Source organism: Symsagittifera roscoffensis, chromosome 5 (assembly GCF_963678635.1).
Source record: "Symsagittifera roscoffensis chromosome 5, txSymRosc1.1, whole genome shotgun sequence".
NCBI lineage: Eukaryota > Metazoa > Xenacoelomorpha > Acoela > Convolutidae > Symsagittifera > Symsagittifera roscoffensis.
The window spans coordinates 8511026-8532150 of NC_087066.1; the positions used below are offsets into that span (position 1 = coordinate 8511026).

At 37.7% G+C, this 21125-nt stretch overlaps 3 protein-coding genes across 9 annotated transcripts in view; 2 read left to right on the forward strand and 1 right to left on the reverse strand.

Annotated features, from left to right (window-relative positions):
- The window catches only part of LOC134846072 (large ribosomal subunit protein uL4-like), a 252836-nt gene that overhangs the window by 89401 nt on the left and 142310 nt on the right, over nucleotides 1-21125 (forward strand). The window lies entirely within an intron of this gene.
- Nucleotides 1-21125, reverse strand: part of LOC134846071 (ankyrin repeat domain-containing protein 36A-like) — a 124429-nt gene that overhangs the window by 50863 nt on the left and 52441 nt on the right. The window contains exons 26-33 of the mRNA XM_063863265.1: nucleotides 11308-11491; nucleotides 10780-10853; nucleotides 10158-10275; nucleotides 9253-9395; nucleotides 8932-9028; nucleotides 8432-8595; nucleotides 7896-7962; nucleotides 1376-1600 (exon numbers count right to left, since the gene is read on the reverse strand). Of these exons, the coding sequence (XP_063719335.1) occupies nucleotides 1376-1600; nucleotides 7896-7962; nucleotides 8432-8595; nucleotides 8932-9028; nucleotides 9253-9395; nucleotides 10158-10275; nucleotides 10780-10853; nucleotides 11308-11491 (1072 nt within the window). The remainder of the gene's footprint in view (nucleotides 1-1375; nucleotides 1601-7895; nucleotides 7963-8431; nucleotides 8596-8931; nucleotides 9029-9252; nucleotides 9396-10157; nucleotides 10276-10779; nucleotides 10854-11307; nucleotides 11492-21125) is intronic.
- LOC134846068 (uncharacterized) lies at nucleotides 12855-21093 on the forward strand. Of its 7 annotated transcripts, none has more exons than XM_063863258.1 (7): nucleotides 12855-12954; nucleotides 16699-16836; nucleotides 17269-17350; nucleotides 17661-17773; nucleotides 19579-19855; nucleotides 20385-20494; nucleotides 20707-21093. In XM_063863258.1, exons 3-7 carry the CDS (start codon nucleotides 17348-17350, stop codon nucleotides 20978-20980), a joined length of 777 nt encoding a protein of 258 aa, XP_063719328.1. In that variant the 5' UTR covers nucleotides 12855-12954; nucleotides 16699-16836; nucleotides 17269-17347; the 3' UTR covers nucleotides 20981-21093. The 7 variants fall into 7 exon arrangements, with proteins under 7 accessions (XP_063719328.1, XP_063719327.1, XP_063719331.1 ...); XM_063863257.1 differs by having other exon boundaries at nucleotides 12861-12954; nucleotides 16821-16836; XM_063863261.1 differs by having other exon boundaries at nucleotides 12861-12954; nucleotides 16824-16836.

The following is a 21125-nucleotide window of genomic DNA, read 5'->3' on the forward strand; positions in this document are numbered from 1 at the left end:
ATGGCATCCAATCATCAATTTGAAATTCTTCCTTTAATCGAGCAAATTTGTATTCAATTTAAAAGCAGTGTCTTACGAAGTACCCCATATAAACGAGTAATTAATAGTCAAGCAAGCAGTTGGGATTATATAAAATGAAAGTCAAAGAAGGGAAACGGGCGAAACATGGGCTCTTTTCCAGTTTCCCACCCCCCTCGTAAAATTTCAAAATAAAGCTGTTCAAAAATTGTTCACACGGCATTTTGCATGTAAGAAATGTTGTGAAAATTTGTTCACCTGTTTACGCTGACACGTTTTAATGCAGTTTATAACATGAAAAGTCATTTTAAATAAGTTTTCATATATCAAATTTCCGAAAAAATTAAGGGGGGACTGGAAAAGAGCCGAAACATGCCTACCCGTAACTAACACTTGAGAACTACAAAGCAATCGCTTTTTGTTCCAACCATTGAAAATGAGGGGAAACTTTAGTCTTCGGACGTTTTTTTAGTTCTACGCAAAATCAGACACCACATATAATCATCGGAATGGGCGCAGTGTCATATCATGTAACAGCTTTGGGATTGGAACGACATTTTCAGCTTTCTCGGTGTCAACAAACGGTTTGAAAATTTCTCATTATTCAAAAAACCGAACAATTTTTTGTCAAACTTCCAGCGAAAAAAATCAAGCGAGCAGGATACCTGTAAAGTATAAGCTGTTACCCTTGTATTTAAACACTGCAAACTTAGTTCTACTCCAGCAAATTTGGTTTTAGTTTTTTAGCGCCAACTTGGAAATTCAAAACTTCATAAATTCAAAAAATACAGCCGCAAAAAATTGAAAGCATTTTCAAAAATTTTTTGTTTTTCTAGTCAATTTTCGAAGACATCTGTTGCGCGATATGCCAATTTTACTATGACTATCGAATAATTCCAAGTTCTAGGCTTTCGATTAGATCAGAAAAACATTTGACAGAAAAACTATTTTGTAGTTTAAGAATATGGTCGGAACATTCTGTGCAACTTGCAGAGCAACGGGCAAGCCTCGTTTGCTTTTATGTTCAGAAATTGTCTTACTGTGCTTGGAAATTGTCATCGCACTTGCATTTTTGATGCGTCAGTTGAAATCTGTTCCTTTTCTGTCAAAGAATAAGTTTAATGTTTTAAAACGTTTTCACCGAAAAAAAATCTTCCTTTTTCTCTTTGAGAAGCAAAAAAAAATGAACTAGGGATCAATAAAATGGTAATTACAAGTATCTTCAGCTCCTAAAAACTCAGAAGCTTAAAAACTCCTCATGCTAAATTTTTAGTTATTCAGTGGAAAACATTTCGGCACCTCTTAAAAAATACATTTAACGATTTCTAATCCAGTCTCTAATATTCCAGCTTCTGACCTGCTTCCTGAGCGAGTCGACCTCCTTCTTCAGCTGGAGAACCTCCTCCTGGCTCATGCGCCTCAGCTCCTCCTGGTCCTTGAGTCTGGCCTCCGCTATGGCCAGATCCCTCCTGCACTCACTCAGTGTCTCCTGCAACTCCAGAGTGTGCCTGTCTGTCTCTCCTCGAGTGTTCTGGTCGCGCTCACTCCACGAGGCTGTCTGTATCTTCAGCTGAGCTGCCAACTGAAAATAATCTATTCTTATAATTCAAAACTAATATTTTTTGGTTTATTTCATATTCAAAACAATTCATTTTTTATCCATAATTCAGTAATTTTTATCCATAATTTTTGAATGTAAAACAACTCACTTTTTACAATTTAAAGCTATTTCAAAGATTTTTGATCATAAACTTTTGAATTTTAATTAATGATTTTATCTTGGTTTGCTTATTTAAAGATATTCAATGCATACGACTAAAGAATCTCTCAAAACAGGGTCGGAATTTCTTAAGCAAACTTATATTCGACTAGATTCAATGTTATAGATAATCAGCGCACTTTTCTTCATTAAGTTGGTCGTTCCTAAGTTCATGAGTTTTTTGTCATGCGTTTTTACATGGGGTTTGTGACCAGTCTGAGCAAAGTGAGGCCTGATAATGTGACTTGTAAAACTTCAGTTAAATCAAACTATTATCCAGTGCTGATTTAAATTAACCGGACAAAACGCGTTAAACTTGAAATTTAAAACGCGTTTTTCTCAAATTGGGTTGAGCTTAGGTGAAAATTCATGAAGACAAAACTTGTTTAAAATTTTAGCAGAATTAATATGGTGTAACTTGTTTTGCGAAATTCGGGCCCAAAATTTTACCCCAAAAATGGGTCATTTTGGCTTTTCTTAGTTAATCAAAAAAATAAGCCAAAATACCCAATCGATCACAGACATAAATATATCAAAGTGAGCTTCTTATGTAGCCCAACAAACTTTAACAAGGGTATATTCTCCAAAAACAAATTGCAAATCGTTTAAAAATTGTTTCTAAAAAAAGTTGGTATTTTTTATAGTAAAAACGACCTTTTTTGTTTATCAAACAAAAATAAATTAACTTACACAAAGTTTTCGAAAATATACACTTCTTAAAGTTTGTTGGGCTACATAAGAAGCTCACTTTGATATAATTATGTCTGTGATCGACTGGGTATTTTTGGCGTAATTTTTGATTAACTAAGAAAAGCCAAAATGACCCCTTTTTTGGGGTAAAATTTTGGTCCAGAATTTCTTAAAACAAATTAAACCATATTAATTTTGCTAAAATTTTAAACAAGTTTTGTCTTTACGAGTTTTCGCCTAAACTCAACCCAATTTGAGAAAAACGCGTTTTAAATTTCAAGTTTAGCTCGTTTTTTCCGGTTAATTTAAATCAGCAATGTGTTATCCAGTGGATAGAATACGAAAACCTATTAAAGGGAAGAGACGCTACGTGTTTTAAAACATGAAACATAGTATTATATTTATGTAATCTCTTGGCGCTACTTAACCAGTTGGTATATCTATATAAATTATAGAAATCTGTTATAATACGTTATTATTGAAACCTAACATGTTATGTACTAGTTATTATGAGTTTCTGACACTCACATGCTTTCGAGGTCAGATCCAAATGAAAACAGATGCTCGTTAAACAGAATGAATTTAAGTTGATCTACTTCTTATTTCGTACGCAACTTAGAATCTCAATCCAGACTATACTGCATAGACAAACCGTGGGTATAACATGGCGCAGCCAGCAGTTACAAAAACCCATTGGGAATCACGCCGTCTGGCAGAAAGCCTCAGCGGAACCACCGTTAGAGTGCGACAAGTGGAATCAACAACTTTTCCTCGGCATCATCGCGAAGGACTGATTAAACTTAACAAAGCTCTTACAAAACCCCCCAGCTATACGTAAACCTCAAGAACCGGGGTACGAACTCTCTATCGAGGGGGAATCCGACGAGCAAGTTCGAGATTGCAATCTAAGCAACCAAGAGAAACGGGTAGCATGGGAAAACCAATGTCAACATTTGGACAATCTTGGCCCAACAGTAGGCGGAATTCCGTGGGAAGAAGCGGACATCAACTGCAGGAGCTATATCTACTTGTGTTTGGGAACTGAAGGTCAAAGAAAAGTGACTCAATACTATCCGGATCTCAGAATTCAGGAAATTTCGATCAGAGATTTCTGGGACAGACTACAACGACTCTTCGTAAAGGAACGAAACGTGACATTTGACAGATACGAATCATTTACAAGAAAACAGGGGAAGACATAAAACTTAGAGCAGTACCACTGCCTCCAGACGGAACTGGTGGTAAAAGGAAATTTCAAATGCCCCAACTGCAATGATGGTCGGCTTGAAACAGAGATCATCCGGTACTTGTTTACCGCAAACATGTCGAACGACGAGGGACAAAAAGACCTCTTGGCCGAAACGAAAACACCGGACAGGCGCTAGATTATGCGATCAGGAGGGAGAAAGGTTTAGAAAACCAATTGGTTATCCGACAACAAGGATCTCCAACGTCTACTCAAGTATCTAACATGAAAACCGAACCAGTTGGTTTCATTCAAAAAAAGAGGTAACAACAATAATCGTTATCCAACAAGGGGGGCCGCGGACGATATCCGCAACAACAACAAAGGGGGAACTCCGACGACAAACAACAGACCAAAAGTCACAATGCTTTAAATGTGGTAATACTTTCGGCATAGGGCACCTCCAAAAAAGCCCGGCCAGGGACAAAATTTGTATTAAATGCAACAAACGTGGACACTACGCACAATTATGCAAATCATCTGACCTAAACGCAATTCACGATGAACAGACAGTCGAATCATTATCGCAGGACACGGATGTAGCAGCATACGTTAATTACATGCAAGCCGGTGATCTCATTCCCGGCTGGGAGCTAATCCACCCGGACGATTCGACAACGAATACAATCCGATTCGAAAAAAAAACAGTTGGACAATTAGAAGAAACAGATCTGAAGGGCCAATTAGTGCGAGTTAGGTGTGGAAAAACAACCTGTAGTTCATTGCGGACACAGGCTCACCCACGTCGTTTATAAACCAAAAGACTGCAAATCAGATAATGACGACAGTTAAATCAGCCAAACGGATAAAAACAGACGAAAACGACGATGGTTTGCTACAATGGATATAAAATCCCATCGTTTGGACGAATCATCGCACCCATCGAATCAGGTGGATGGACGATCAAAACAACATCCCTAATCGTAGACGACAGACGCGCAAATATATTGGGAAGAAACCTTCTACCCTTGATTGGAGTTCAACTACAACAGCAACCAGCTGGTAAGTCAGTTCATGCTATATCAGATGACTTGAATTGTTCAGATGCAAAAATACCCAACTGGGTAAAATCCACATATCCGGGGTTATGTACACGAATTGGAAGAGCACGGAACCAAATAGTTCACACAACATTTCTCCAGGAATTTAAAGCGTTGCAACAAAAGGGCCGAAGGATCCCAATACATATTCAAGAGAAGGTGGAGCAAGAAATCAGATCCCTCACAGACCAAGGCTCTATTGTAAAACTTGAAAAATGTAGTGACCAGCAGTTTATAAGCCCGATAGTAATCACAGTGAAGAAAGATCAATCAATAAAACTAGCGATGGATTCCAAACAGATTAATAAAATGATACACAAGAACAAGTATCAGATGCCAAATATAGACGTACTCCTTGATAACGTCGCTCAATCAGCACAGGAAGGTCACAACAAACCGGGCACTACACTGTTCTCAACAATTGACCTTAGGTACGCGCACAGTCAACTAAAACTCAGCGAGAATACTCGAAAACAATGTAATTTTAGCATCATTGGGGGCAAACTGGAACGACAAGCGACTGGAACGTATCAGTTCCAAACAGGTTTTTACGCCCTTACTGATATTTCTGCCGAGTTCCAGAAAGCAATTGACCTTACTCTAAACAATGAAAAAGATACATTTGCCTTCCTGGATGATATATTGATTATATCCCACGGTACAAAAGAAGATCATATGAATAAACTTAAAAGAATTTTAGACAAACTGGATGCTGAGAACATGGCAATATCGCTCGACAAGAGTAATTTCGGTTGTAAACAGGTCGAATGGTTGGGTTATGTCATAAATGAATATGGAACAATTCCAATGCAAAAGAAAACAGAAGCTATTTTACAACTACGTCACCCGAAAACGTTCAAACAGCTCAAAGTTTTATGGGGTCAATATACCACCTAAATAAATTTTTTCCCAAACTAGCACAATTGTGCACACCGCTCCGCCCATTGCTATCTATCGAAAACAAAATCCATTTTACATGGGACGAGACTCATGGAAAAGCTTTTAAAAACATATTAGAAGCAGTTCATAATATAACAAAAAATCGTCATTTTGTAAGTGGGCGGGAAACACGTGTGGTCTGCGACGCTAGCCGTGATGGTATCGGATGTGCGTTGGAACAGGAAACGCCGGATGGCTGGGCAACAATTCCTTATGCCTCACGCTTTCTTAATGCATGCGAAAATAAACACTCAGTCAATGAATTAGAACTGCTAGCCGCAGTTTGGGCAATAGAGCATTCTAAGTACTACCTATTCGGTAGAAGATTCACCCTAATCACCGACCACCAAGCCCTTATTAGTGCACTACAATGCGATAAAAATCATAAAATTTATCAAAGCAGACTAACCAGATGGATAGACCGGTTACTGCCATTTGACTTTGATATAAAACACCTTGCGGGTAGTAAAATGGGGCTAATCGATTATACATCAAGGCACCCAGTAGGAAAACCTCAACCGCCCGCGTACTGGGATGAACATTTTGTGGTCGCCCTTATTGACGATTTCATAGCATGTCTCGAATTCCAAGATAGCGCAAACGCAAATTTAGAAATGAACTCAAACCCAAACGGATTTCTAGGCACGCAAAAGCTCAACCGGAACGAGAACGGTCTTGCTTCAAATTCGCATTCAATGCAGTATACGTTCACTGTGAATAGTCAATTGCCAAAATTCAGTCGTATTCAACATCATACAAATTCCAAAAAGTTATTTCCGATTCTGAACAGATATTAAACATAAACGAATCCAATTACACTATGGACAGGCAACTAAACACTGCGTCCGGTATGTCATTACCACCATTTAAACGCATTCTACGAAAGTATTACAACGGAACCCAATCAACAATCTCATTCCATCCTAAGAACATTTCATCCTTCGACACGTTCAAAGGACTACATAAGGACTTAACGTTCAGCAGTACTTCCCATCAGGTCATACCATCGGAAGACAGTTTCACATTCAAACGTTTGCCCAAGGATCAAGCCTGCCAAACAACCCAAGCGGAGGAGGAGACCACGCCACAAACCTGTCTGGCCACAACACTGTCCGAGGAGGAGGACATCCCAATGTATAGGCGCCAACTTAGGAACGTATTTGATAGTTCCTTTATAGCAGCCACCACGAAAAAGGATAGATCGCTAAATCCCTTGCTGAACATGGTGAGAGGACAGAAGTGGGAAACATTGAAGTCATGTTACGGACCGTACTTCTACAATGTGCGACACAGACTGTCAGTTAGAGATGGTATACTACTGTACGATGTCAGAGCAGTCATACCGAAGCAGCTGAGACAAATCCTTGTGGACTCGCTCTATCTCACACACCCGGGCCAAGGCGGAACGCTCGAAGCAGCCAAAAACGTGTGTTATCCGTACCTGCATCAGGATCGTGGCCACGACACAAAATTGCAAAGAGTGCCGACAAAAAGGTAAAAACTTAAAGGTCATCTCAGGAAAACATCATTTTACGGCGCCAGACGCGGTGGTAGAACCTAACGAAGAAATCCAATTAGATTTCGCGGGGCCGCTGCCAGACGAAATGAAAAGGATGTCTACATACTGGTAGGGATCGATCAATTTTCACGTTTCCCATCGGCCAAAGTAGTAACAAATAATATGGCGGACACAATAATTCGGTTTATGCAAACACACATTCTCAACCACGGGGTCGCGCGAAACGTTCGATGTGATCAAGCACAGGCATTTAGAGCGAAAAAAAATATGTTATATTGTAAAAATAACAATATAAAACTAATATTTGCACCCATAGACGACTAATTAGAACACTTAAACCAAGACTCTCGGTCATGAAAATCGATAACCGAAATAAACCGCATAAACTTGCATCAGATGTGGCCGAATTAATTGAAGCCTTGAGAATAACACCAAATACCACTACAAAAATAACACCATTCGAAGCGCAATTTGGTCGAAAACACAATAATTTGAACGCTCTCGCGAACAGAACAGACAGTTAACAAAATACTAATGAACTGAAAAAATGAACAATTTTTGTGAAGCAATTTGAAAAAAAAAGACAAAATGAGAAAATGGGGCGGACTAATGAGGGCATAAGCTAGTTTATAGACAAAAAACCTCGGCGGCCTTGGATCAATTCGATTAATTGTTCACATTTACCTCTTCTTTTTCCTTCTTCAGCGTCCCAATAGTTTCCTCGTGTTTCTCTTTTTCCGAGTTAATCTGCCTGAAAAAAAAAACACTGTTGACTGTAAAAAAGAGTTGAAAATGCTTTAGTGCTAAAAACATGCTTAATGCACAATCGTGAGAATTTTCCCAAATTATAATAAATTTCTCGAACACAAATTTTTGCGAATCTTCAATAAGGTGATTCATACTTTTCATTCTCTGGGTCATCAACTCTGAAAACATAACTTCAAATACAGTATTTTGACAGCAAAAACAAAATCAAAGATTTTTTTCGCAGCAGCTTTATTTGGCAAGACAACGCATTTATCATTGAAGCTAATTCATTAGACTTTTCTATCCTATCTTTGTAATGGCGACTGGAATACACCAGACGAACTACAAACGAACCGAAAACTTTTATATAGCTCCTGGCTACTTTCGGTAGGTTTATATGGTGGGGGATTCATAACTTCGACTGGCTGCTATACCACCATTAAGAGGATACCATGAATGTTACAGGGACTCACTGTTGTATGTGGGTGAGCTCAGCTGTGATGCGGGTGTTGTCCATTTGCGTGTTGTGTAGTTGGGTTCTCAACTCCTCAATCTGGTCCCTCTTTGCCTCCACTTCTGACTCCAGTCTCTGCACCACCTGAGTCTTGGCTGCCAGATCCTCACGCAAAGACTCCAGCTACACAATGAAAGACGCTCAAGCAATGATCTTTTATACTGGACGCTTGAGTAAGATTTCAATTCACAAAGAAACACCATACTTTAAATGATCCCATGTCATTCGGCTCTATTCAAACATACCCTGTGCTACTCTACCCTATGAAATTCCTAGGGAACATTGTACATAGGAAAGAGTAGATAGAGGCAACTTATATAAAACAGATACCATTTGAATCACTTCCTTTGCGTACTTTCGACCAATGAGACAATTATTTGGATCAATTAACTTGACCTTGACTTATGTTTTTTAAATGGCAGACTATTCTCTATTACATATCAGATGACCTTTACTGACCTTGTCCTGAGCTATGAGTTTGTCTGCACTGTTCTGTCTCTCCGACTCAAACTTCGCACTCAACTCTTTCCTGTCCGCCTTCTCAGCTGCCAAATCACTAAAACATAGCCCAGAAAATAGTGTCAACAACTTAAACTACTTCTGAGCATTTCCTGGCCAATTTGAGAGGGAGGCATGGATGCAAAGATGGCTTGACGCCATTAGCATGCTGCCAGTCAGGAGTCGGATGCATCATTGGAGGGCGGCGTCCTTTGAATCCAATATGTTCGCGCAATTAGCCCCCTACAAAAAAAATTAAGTTGAGTTGTGTGCATGACTCACTCCATTAGTTTTGCCTTCTCCTCCTGCAGCCTCTGCATGTCTCCCTTCAGTCTGTGCAGTCCATTCTCCATCTCCGCCTTCTCCCTACTCCTCTCCTCCAACTGGTGACTCAACTGCACATTCTTGTTTGTCAACTCATCTATCTGCAACACCAACACACATTACAAAGCAAATTCAACACAAAGATAGCCGGCTGCTGTGCATGTAGCTCAGAAAGTTCCGGCCACAATCATAATTTGAATTTTAAAAAATCAAGAAAAATCAAGCAAAAAAAAATTCATTTGTGGACCGCTTCATTACAGGTGACCAAATGGCCACACTGCATCACATGCGCGAAAACTATATGCGTGAAACGGAGTTCAAGGCCTACTGAAAAACAATAGCCAACAGGAACAGAGTAAATCAATACAAAGAAACAAAAAATCTTCAATTTTCGAATTTATATATGGCCTTGAAGCTCGTCGAATTTCTAGAACAATTTATGATTGACAGTTTTTTTTGATACACAGTTTTTTTTTGTTTACTGGAAAAAGTCTAGTATCCGATTGCAATACCCTTGCTAATCGCAAGGTTAATAATTATTTAATTTTGAGAAAACTGGATTGATAGGTACTCTTTTTATTCCTCCGGGAAATCTCACAAAATCCTCTTTCAAACTTAGAAGTCGATCGCGTTTTTGCTGTTCAATAGTTTCCAATAAAAAATTAAAAGTCAAACCGCGAAAAATCAAATCTGAGCGTAAACTAATTTTAAGATTTTTCCTGAACAAAAAGAAAAAAATCATCACGACGTATATAAGAGTCTTTACTTCATTCATCGACTCTTATACAACAGAATAAAGAAAAAGTTTAAAATATACAAAACTTTTCTTGTACAAATATTAAACAGAAGCAAGGTAGAAGCACCTGCTCGTGTAGGCTGTTCTGTTCGGCCAAGTTCTCCTCCAGCTGGTGGGCTAGACTGGTGTCGTCTGTGCCCATCAGATCCTTCCCAGTCCCACTCGCCCGACTCTGGTCTGCCCTGCTGAACACTTATGAGTTAAAACGGACTGTATATATTTTACTACTTATCCTTATTACAAAATATCAATATATTTTACCAAGTATGAACTCATTTATATTTAGTCCTTTAGAGGGGTGGGTATTCGTTTTCGTTACAAGGCACCATAGGGGAACAGAAAAGGAGACCCGCTAAAACTTACGGTGTCTCCAATTTATAAAATTATGCGACTATTGATGAAACAAAAATTCCATTCATGTACCAAAAAAGCGGGAGAAAAAAGCAGTCCTAGCATGAATTCCTACTAGCTTTATGATTACTATTAACAAAATGAAATCATATTAATGAACCCTATTTTTATTGCCCTACAAATCATCTGAGGATCTCAAAATCGATTGTATTATGTACAGCATAAAAATCTGCGCATAATTATTGAAATTGCAACATGTAGGTAAGACTCGAAAACAACATTCTCTTAATTCCATTAAGTAACCTTAATTTTGCCAAATCACTGAATATTCAGCCTACCTGTTGTGATGTGAGTGGAGACTCTCGTTCCTAGACACTGCACGAGGGGAGTTCAAAGTGGACAGGTGCTCCGCCTAAACGGAGATCCAAAACAATATTAATCATATAGAGGGTTCAGTGTTGATGGTTAAGTAGGGGTTCTTTAGATAAAACATTAAAAGACTAAAAATGTTCTCTATTCAAAAAGAAAGCTTTTTTCAGACTTGGCAAAAATTTGAATGGATATGAACTATCACTGAAATGAAACTTCGACTGAAAATCTGCCCACTATTTCAGGAAGAGTTTAGGCTTCAATGTTATAGCGAATAAAGTGTTCAGACTGGATCAAAAACGTTTGCATCATTACTTGCCTATTTCATCTTTTAGACCTCGGTTGTATGTTTAAAAGCACATGGCTCTTTTTCCTTGCCCCCCCCTCCCCTCAAAACCTCATTTGTATTCAGTATTAGTGGCTTTAGAAGGCTGTGCACGCAATTACGGTTGGATTATGTAAATAAGTGCAGCTTAGGGTATGATCCATTCACTTACACTCTTGAGTTTGGAGTGTGCCTCGTTGAGTTGCATCTGCAGCTGTCTGACCTGCCTCTGGGCCTCCTCTCTCTCCCCCACCTCCCTCGTCAACTCCCTCTCCACTTTGCCCAGCTGGGTCGCCCTCTGACTCAACAACTGCTCATTCAACTGTCTGTTCTCCATCTCCTGCTCCAGTTGCTGTCTACACATAACCCAACAAAATGATATTTTTGTTGCAATCACTTTAAAAAAGAAGAAAACCTAGTCAACATGAAAAGCTTAAGTAAACAACCCACTTTGCTTTTGAAGGACGACTTAAAATAGGGATTCATTGATATTTTTTCATGAAAATAATCCGATTAGAATTTTCCATAAGTGTCTTCTCCTTTGACACTTAATCAGTGGAAATGCTGATAAAAACTATTTGAAGATTTCCCAATTAGATTTTACCTGTATGAGTAATCATTAACGATTGCTATTTTCGGTTCCTTAATTGATCATTGGAAAAAAGCATCATTGAAAATAACAAAAACTTGAGACTAGAAGACGCAAGTATCAGGGCAAAATCCTCAATGTCCCGACTGCAGTTTAACGTGTATGCAGTAGCCTTTAATGATAGAAAACAAACAAAACAACCAGTCTGCCTATATGGCGATATACTTGTTTTTAATATCCAGGCCAAAAGCAGAAAGATTGAGTCTGATCTTGAAAAATTATTAAATCGGATTAATATTCAAAAAATTATAGAATATAGGTTGAGCCTTCACTTAGTGCAGTATGTGCTAAGTTGGATCTACGTTTTTCTCGAACGAAGTGCGCGGAATTTCAAAAAAACGCAAAAAAAAATATATATATATTTTTTGTTTTGGTCGACCCAATTGAGTTTCGAAGCTCTCTTAAAACACCATAGAGACCCTATGTGGATAAAAATTATGCCCCGCAGGCGAATTTTTGTAAAACAGGTCAAAAGGCAGTTTTGGGGGACCCTTTGGAATGTTTTGACCAAAATATTGCGTTTTTTCGGCGCTCTTCCACTTAGAATGGGGGGTTCCGAATTCTCCCAAAACTGTGAAGGAGACTCCTAATGCATGAAATTACTTCGCGCCTCCGGAAATTTTTTGAGACACATCACCAAAAAAGCGGTTTTTGAACCTTTATGGAAGTTTTTGAGCACCAAATTGTGTTTTTCCGGCACGCACTCCTTACACGCACGAGCACGCAGCCACTTTTGCGTTAATTTAAAAATGACAATTCTTACTAATGAATTAACCCAAACTGGCAAGATTCATACGCCCATTACTAAAAAAAACGTCGCGACAAAATTAAGCTATTTGAGGTCAAGGCGTCAATTTCGTTCACACGGTATACAAATTCTGTCAGAAATTGTTAGTTGAAAAGTAGAATCTGTCTGTAGAAAAACCCAACGAGCAAAATCTCTCCGTCACCTTACAGACGAATCATTTATAATTCCTTCCATCAAACCCTCAGAAACCTAACAACTTTGATAACTTGTATAGAATAATATCAAAACGATCTTAATACGAGTAGTTCAGTTTAGATGTTTACTTCGAATAAACAGATGAGGTTAGAATTGTCTCGTCGCAGCAAGCCAGTGTAATAATTATTCATCAAAGAAACAGAACTCAATATATCTTCGTACTTCAGGTTAGTCTGTTCTTGCAGAGCATTAGAATGCCTTTGAAAAACTTTCAAGTCAAATGAAAACTTTAAGCATATTTAAATCCAGAAGTTCGTTATTTTAAAGACTTAAAGCTCAATTTAGGTTGGTGATGGCGATGTTCATTGCAGTAGCCAAATAACTTTTATCAGGTTACTTTATATCACGGTACAGTACCAGTACAGCAATTTGTTCCTATGTTTTTAACGGTTTTCTTCAATTGGAAGACAAATTTATTCGGATCATGTTAACTATTCCCCCCACTATGGTACCTTGTAAAGAATCCCCCCCACCCCCATGATCCATTTATTCCACGAAAGTCGAAAAACTTAGACTTTACTTACAACGTTTTAGATCTAACCTTTTCAGTTCAACATAGAGCCATTTTGACAAATTTTCTTGTTGCGTGCTGCGTGAAAATTTTAGTGATTGGGGAGAAACTTGATTGCCGTATACAAACAGGTGGTCGACGTATCTTTGAAAGATTTTTTCGTGGAAACTCCGACATCATTGTTTAAGGGATGTCGAATAAACATAGCCAACAGACAGTTTTTTGTAAATATGAGAAAATTAGATGAATTGGTATGTTATTAATTTGAAACAAAAAATTTTGGAAAACTTAAAAAAGTCAAATCCACTGTTGCACCAATCGCACATTTTGGGCCAATTGCGTATTTCAATCTAGCTGTTGGGCGAATAAGACCGTGAATTTTCTAAGAAATTGTATGTCAAACCGCCCAAAAAAAGGGAATTTTTTGGAAAGGAATACGAAGGAAACTTTTTGAATGCAAGCGGTTTTCAAATCATGCTCGGAGTTTTGATCTTTTTTTATACTGGATAATAGGAGTTTATTCACCTGCAAAATCTGATGGAAATGCACAGAACTTGCAAAGAAACCAAGAGCCAAACCGCGAAAAATCAAGTTTTAGATTTTCCTGAAAAAATCATCACGAACTAGATAAATCTCTCCAGTACATTCATCGACTCTAAAACTTCCTTTCTGTGGAAACTAGGTCGACGAAATAAGCAGACAGACGATAGTCTAAAATAGTTGAAAAAAGAACAGGTCCCGACTAGAATCTAACTCCAGGCCTAATTATCTATTTGTTTTGTTATTTATTAGCTTTTGTTTTCTTGTCTTGATTCTAATGGGTCAATATAGTATTCGGACCGAAATAACATCCTCCTCAAAATAAATATATGTTGGCGCCAAATAAGCCTTTAGAAAAATTTTAGGGTCAGCCAGCCAAAAATTGTGGTCTTAAATTAGTACCTAAGTGCGGACCTTTTCGTTCATCGGGAGGTCCAATCCTAAGGGAGGGGACTCCGCCCATCCCCCCTCCCTAAATCCACTTCTGCTCACCTCAACCATCCCAGCCCCCAAGCCGTTTAGCGAAGAATGTTAACTTGGTTCTTAGTTCGAACTTCAGCCAATCAGAACTGAGCATTTTACAAAGAGAACTTAGCACACCTTATTTGAAATGAACGCTGTGATGGAGGATCTTAACTTGGTCAATTAGGAGGGGTGAGGATGTTAACTTGATCCTATTAACTATCTGCTTTATGGCCTATCCACTTTTTGCTACGTAAACGAAAAAAAAAATTCTTAATTTGGAAATATAATTTTCTCAAACCGTCGACGCAGACGGGTGCCGGACATCAAACCGACGGGACATCAAGATGAATCGTAAAATTAGGGACTTCAAAGCGAAAAATTTTCATTAAGTCATAAAGTGAGCTTATTTCATGATCTTTCTTCAATAGGTTTTGGCGTTTTCATAAAAATTAAGCCTCCAAATGTATTTGGGAACGTTGAGCTCTTTTCCACTTACCATACCATCATTTGAATTTCAGCTTTGGAAAACTAATTTTACGTTGTCTGGACTAAGTTTACTAAGTTTGGAAAAGAGTAACGAACGCAAGGAAACTCAAAAAAAATCGACTGTTTTTTTTCGAAAATCTTCAACTACTAAATTTCGAATAAAAAATTAGATGGCCTTCAAGCTCTTTGAATTCGTAGTAGAACAATTTATGATGGACACTTTTTTGTTAAAATTAACCCAGTTTGAGAAAACTGGATCAATAGGTAAAACTTTCATTTCGCTGGGAAATCTGGTAATTAATTTCCATTTTCAAAATTAGAAGCCGATCACGTTTTTCGTGACTTTTACAATTTTGCTGTTCAATAGTGGAGTTTGCCTTCCTTTTAACAATAGAAATGCACTGAAGTTAAAAAGAAATCACAAGTCAAACCGAGAAAATTCAAAATTGAGCATTAACAAATTTTAAGACTTTTCCTGAAACAAAAAAAATAGCAAGACCTAAATAAGAGTCTTCAATGCGTTCATTACTCTTAAACACATTTGTTCTTCATACCTTACTTCGTAACATCACGCGTTTAGACATAATAACACGTTAGACGATTGAAAAAATAGAAAACTTGAAATGAGGGGGAATGTGGAAAAGGGCCGAAAGTTGATGTTTAGGAAGGTTCATGGCAGTTTTCTTGTTATAAGTTATGCATTTCAAAAACCGGCTGATATTATTAACGGATGCCAATGCCAAGTGATTCATTGTCATGAATATAGCTTATTATGGACTAAAACTTGCCTAATTTTTTGAAAAGCAACGTTTTACAGATGAAAAACGGCGATTTGAGGTCCTTGTAAAGTTAGAATTTCGGGCTTAACCGAAGTCCCGTCGGCAGACATTTGATGTTCACTTTTTATGTACGGATGGGTTATTGCAGCTGAAGACATAATATTTAAATAAAATGGATACACTTTTAAAAACTGTTGTCGTCTTAATATTTCGTGCCTATACTTTTGGACAATGCATTATTTATAATATTTTCTAACTGAACAGCAGGAAAAAAAATGAAAATAAACTGTAGGTGTCGACATAGTGTTGAAGTAAATTTGCACACATGCAAAACGACTCACTTTTTTTCATTATCCTTATCTGAGCACACACACTCAGTTAAAACTACTGGGAAAAATCGCTTATAGACAGTTTAATAAACCAGTTGAGAGAATAAATAAATCAGACAAAAATTACGGCCTTCTTACAAAAATTGGCTGTTAATTGTTAGATACAAGTATGATATTTGGGTACCATGAAGTTATATGGGTTCCTGAACGAAAATTTTCAGGACTTCAAATCTTCGAAAACCTGGATTACTTGTTTTCAGGCATTAAAATTTTCGAAAACTGCAGTTTTTGTATTTTGGAAGTTTTCGCAACAATTGCGGGACACATCTTTCATACTTGCTGTTTCAGGAGCCCAACTATCATACTTGTACCAATTGGTACTTTTTTACATGGTAGCTGGTTCATACTTCGGTTAGTTCTATTATGATTATTGTATCACCACACAGTGTCCGGGAAAAAAGATGACAGATGTCAAGACGACAACTACGCATACACGTCGGATCTTGTTAACTATCCCCCCCAGCCCCCCTATTCGTATAAGCCTCATTGTTTAATTATTTCTTTATAGTGGGGAGGGGATATTCTGTATAAGGAGGTAACATAGGGGGGGGGGGTAGTTAGCAAGATGCCACAGGTCTTCCTCATCATATTTAGAGAACAAAAAGCCAATTAGTTGATAAATTATAAATTTACTTTTGATGGGATATAAAAAGACGCATTTTTTTTACATGTTTCATCTCTCATTTGTCGTCTTAATGTCCTGTCGTCTTATTTACCCAGCCACCACACATTTTATTTCAGCAGCGAGCAGCCAAATAGTATTTCTCAGAAATTGAAACAGTTGGTTATATTGAAATTACACCATACGCAGCCTGAGTGCGCGCATTGTATTTTTTTATTTTTCTTTCAACTGTTTTCAAAAGCAGACATCCTGATCAGGTGCAGAACATCAGGCCGACGGGAATCCAAGTCCAATTAGAAATTAAACGATTTTGAACTAAAAATAAGTCCCGCAAATCTCACTAGTTTGAATATTCGGAATATTTACTCAATTTAATTGATTTAATATACATTTCATTGCCCACCTTTTTTCTGAAGTCCAGAAAAAAGGTGGACTTCAAAAAAAGCTGGACTTCAGAAAAAAGGTGGGCAATGAAATGTATATTAAATCAATTAAATTGAGTAAATATTCCGAATATTCAAACTAGTGAGATTTGCGGGACTTATTTTTAGTTCAAAATCGTTTAATTTCTAATTCGACTTGGATTCCCGTCGGCCTGATGTTCTGCACCTGATCAGGATGTCTGCTTTTGAAAACAATTGAAAGAAAAATAGAAAGAAAGTCGGCTTGAAGTCCCGTTATCAACTCAGCACTCAATTGCAAAGTCCAACTCAAGCCGCACGTACAAGAGAAACAACTTCACGTGAATACGGCCCTTCACAAGTCAAAATGGTGAGTTAAAACGTTTGTGTGGTGGCTGGGAAATATTTTTTGAAATATTTTAATTCGAAAATTTTTTGTTTATAACGGGGAATAGGTAACCGATCTTTTAGCATACCAAACGGTACTACTAAACATCCCATCAAAAACGGTTGTCGTCTTCTGCAGTGATCATAAAAAAGCAGCAGCTCATCTTTTTGAATTTTTTCCATTAAATAAACAGTCGATCCGAAAATGCAATAACCGACCGAACCGAGCCGATTTTTGAAAAATCCTGAACCGCCAACCTCTAATAAACTGTAATACAATGTTTGTGTTTTAGCCCAAGAGCAATCATGTGTTTTACTACTGCCCCGGAGGAGAGGCGGAGCGAATCGAGCAGAGTGGGAAGATATACTGTGTAGAGCTCGAGGAAGACGAAGACTACTACGACGCGTAAGTCTTTTCCTAGGGTGCCGGGCATCAAGCCGACGGGACTTCAAGCCGAATCGTAAAACTGGGGACTTCGAGCCGAAAATTTTCTAATTAGGTCATGAAACATGATTAATTTGAAAACTTTTTGTAAAGAATTTCTCAACTTCATGATCTTTCTTCAGTACTTATTGGCGTTTTCATAAAATTTAAGCCTCCAAATGATGTTACGGAAAGCTGAAAAAAAAACACGGTTGAAGGCAATTTTCTGGTTTATAAATTATGCATTTCAAAAAACGGCTGATATTATTAACGGATGTCAATCCTAAGTCATTCATGGTCATGACTTGCGCTTATTATGGAATAAATTTGCCTAAATTTTTGAAAAGCAACGTTTTACAGAACAAAAAATAGTGATTTGAGGTGCTTGTAAAGTTTAAATTTCGGCCTGAAATCCCTCCGGCTTGGAGTCCTGTCGACTTGTTAGCCTAGACCCCTTTTCCTAAATCCAGCGACATGATGGTGTGAAAGATCAAACATTCATGATCACGTACTAGTTTACTTCTTTGGTCTCATGACAAAACTAGTTCAGATGATTGGTCCCGCCTATTTTCTTAAAAGAAGAGCCAGCACGGGCTGTGAACATACGCCTTGCGGTTGGTAACCGGATTTTTACCCGCTAGACTAACTATGCCCGTTTCAACAGCAAATAGAGAAATAAAAATGCTTACTGTTAGAATTAGCCACATACTGTAAACGATTTTTATTAGGGACCACAGCATTTTCGAGGGACCAAAGAAGTAAACTAGTACCCATGATCAAATCAAACAAGAATTGGAAAAGCGTCAATGAACGCAGGGAAAAACACTAACTTTCGAATTTCAAAGGAAAAAAAATCATATTTAGGAGCAATTATCTACATTGTTTCAAACAGGCATGAGCTAATCGAAGCACGTGCTAATAGGCCAGTCTTCATAGTCTGTAGTACTTAATTGCTTAAAAATCTTACAATAGCTTAATTTATAACGTAAATACTTCGTTTTTCTCGAGTAACGTTAGTTTTTTTTGAGTATTTTAGCTCCTTGGAATCAAAATCTTTTTATATTTTTTCGATTTTCTAGTAACTTTTCTACAAAAATTATTTTTCAATTTGCTTAAATTACCATGAGTGTCGAATATACCTCATCCCCTGTTTTTTTCAGCTCCTTTTATCACACCAAGCCGATAAAACATAGCCAACTGACAGTTGGAAAAGAGTAATGAACGCACGTAAACAAAAAAAACACCGACTTTGTCCAAAAAATCTCAACTTTCAAACTTCAAAGAAAAAAATAGAAGTCCTTTAAGCTCTTTGAAATTCTAGAACAAAATATGATTGGCGCTTTTTTGATAACATTAACCCAACTTGAGAAAACTGAAATCAAAAATTAAATTCTACTTTCGAAGCTAAAAACGGATTGCGTTTTTTCGCGCCATTTCCAGGTTTGTATTCGGAGAGTGCTATTCTCGTCACTTTCAGCAGGTAAATTTCTATTGAATTAAAAAAGGCATATATACTTATATACATTTATAAATGCATTAGTATGTATGAATGCACATCTGTAGTTAATAGAGCATTCTAAGACTTTTTCCTGAAAAAAAAAACCAAAAAATTACCAAGACCTATATAAGAGTATTCACTATGTTCATTACTCTTTAAAACGACAATAATTTGAAAAACTTTTCTGTTGTTATTTTTTAAGACTATGGTCGGAACATTCTGTGCTACTTGCACGGTAACCGGCTATCCTTGTTTCAGTAACCGGCTATCCTTGTTTCATTTTGTTTAGGTACGGCATCTACTTGTCCAATATCTCTCCCTTTTCAAACAAACTACACGATTCGTTGTTCGATGAGTTTGGCGAGGATCTTGATGAATATATTAAACTTCCCAAGGCGTGGGTGGAGGCACAAGCGAATGGCGGCAAGTGGAACTACACTGTGTTGGATGGAGGAAATCAGCTGCATCGGTTCTTACTGGACGGAAAGAAACAGTCGCTGGATCTTGCAGAGGCAGACTATGTTATCAAAGGCTCTCGAGAAAATCCAGAGGACGAATACAATATAGTAAAATTAGAAAAATAATAACAGTAACACAACTTCGCTTACATTAATTCTGTGTTCAAGTTGACCCAAGCAAAGGATCCAAAACGAATTTATGGATCTCTTTAACTATTTCCCCCACTCCCCTTTTACAAAGGTGAGAGGAGATTCGTTATAAGGTTCAAAATTCACGTACTTAACCGTTGAATTAATTTTTTTATAGGGGTGGCATTTCGTTACTAGGTACCAAGGGGAAGGGGGGTAAAAAAGAGATCCGACTTAATTTTTAATTAAGAAATTCGCAGCTAACAGAAACAATTCCAAAGCGTTTCAGGATTTACTTATTTACGGTAAAAACCACAAAAACTTATACTGAATTCGATTAAGATCAAAAATTTGGATGAGTTTTATGAACTTTGTCTGATACTGTCTCAATGTTATCAGTCACCATTTATCGGACTTTTAACTCACGATAAGCTTCGTTGTAACAGCAGCTCTCAAAACAACACCCCTTTTCGTTAGATCAAATTAACCACTTTTATTCACATTTCAGAACTTCACCAGCCAAGGGAGTTACTTCCACTACACAACTGAGGAAAATTTAGATCAGATCATTGAATCGGGGTACATCAAGTCAAACAGCAAACACAAGCAGTTTTCAGGGCAAGTGGTAACAAAAGTTGTACATAATAACGTCAGAGAAAATTACATTTTTTCAGATGATCTCCAATTTGACAAATTATCCATAATTTCCATGTTAACCAATTCCGCAGTTTTGAGTATTATTAATTGAAATTTTTTGATAATGATGAAGACGATGGAAAAAAATTACCCAATAAGTAATGAGAAATATAACCGAATAAATTTTGGTTTAGAATTCACGAGAAAGGCGTGTGCATTACTGACGCTAACTATGATGCCCATACAAACTATATCAAGCGACAATGCTTTCGCTCTGGAGGAAACGATAACAGACTGGTCGCCTACATCGAGCTACCCAAGGCATCAATCCGCGAGTATGCAGTAATGAATGGAATCGAAGTTCTTCCATATAAGGACAAGCGAAGATCTTTCGTGGTGACTACAGGAAATCAGCCACTATATTTGGACAACGTACACGGATGGGAGTATGGCTATCGCGACTTGTGAACTCGATCGAAACCCAGGTGTCATACCAAAACTTCAGCTAGCTCTGATTCGAAACTTTTCTGCTCAAATGACAATTTTACTGCTGTTCTGTGATTGTCAAAATGTTAAACTTGAAGAGGGTTTTGTGTGTTGGGGGGTGGGGGGG

Excerpts from the sequence above, each read along its gene's own strand:
- LOC134846068 (XM_063863254.1), top strand. The coding sequence starts at position 16,287 with ATGGTAGCTGGTTCATACTTCG. Across the intron at positions 19,856-20,384 it reads CAGAGGACGAATACAATATA|AACTTCACCAGCCAAGGGAG; the intron begins GTAAAATTAGAA and ends TTCACATTTCAG. Across the intron at positions 20,495-20,706 it reads AAACACAAGCAGTTTTCAGG|AATTCACGAGAAAGGCGTGT; the intron begins GCAAGTGGTAAC and ends ATTTTGGTTTAG.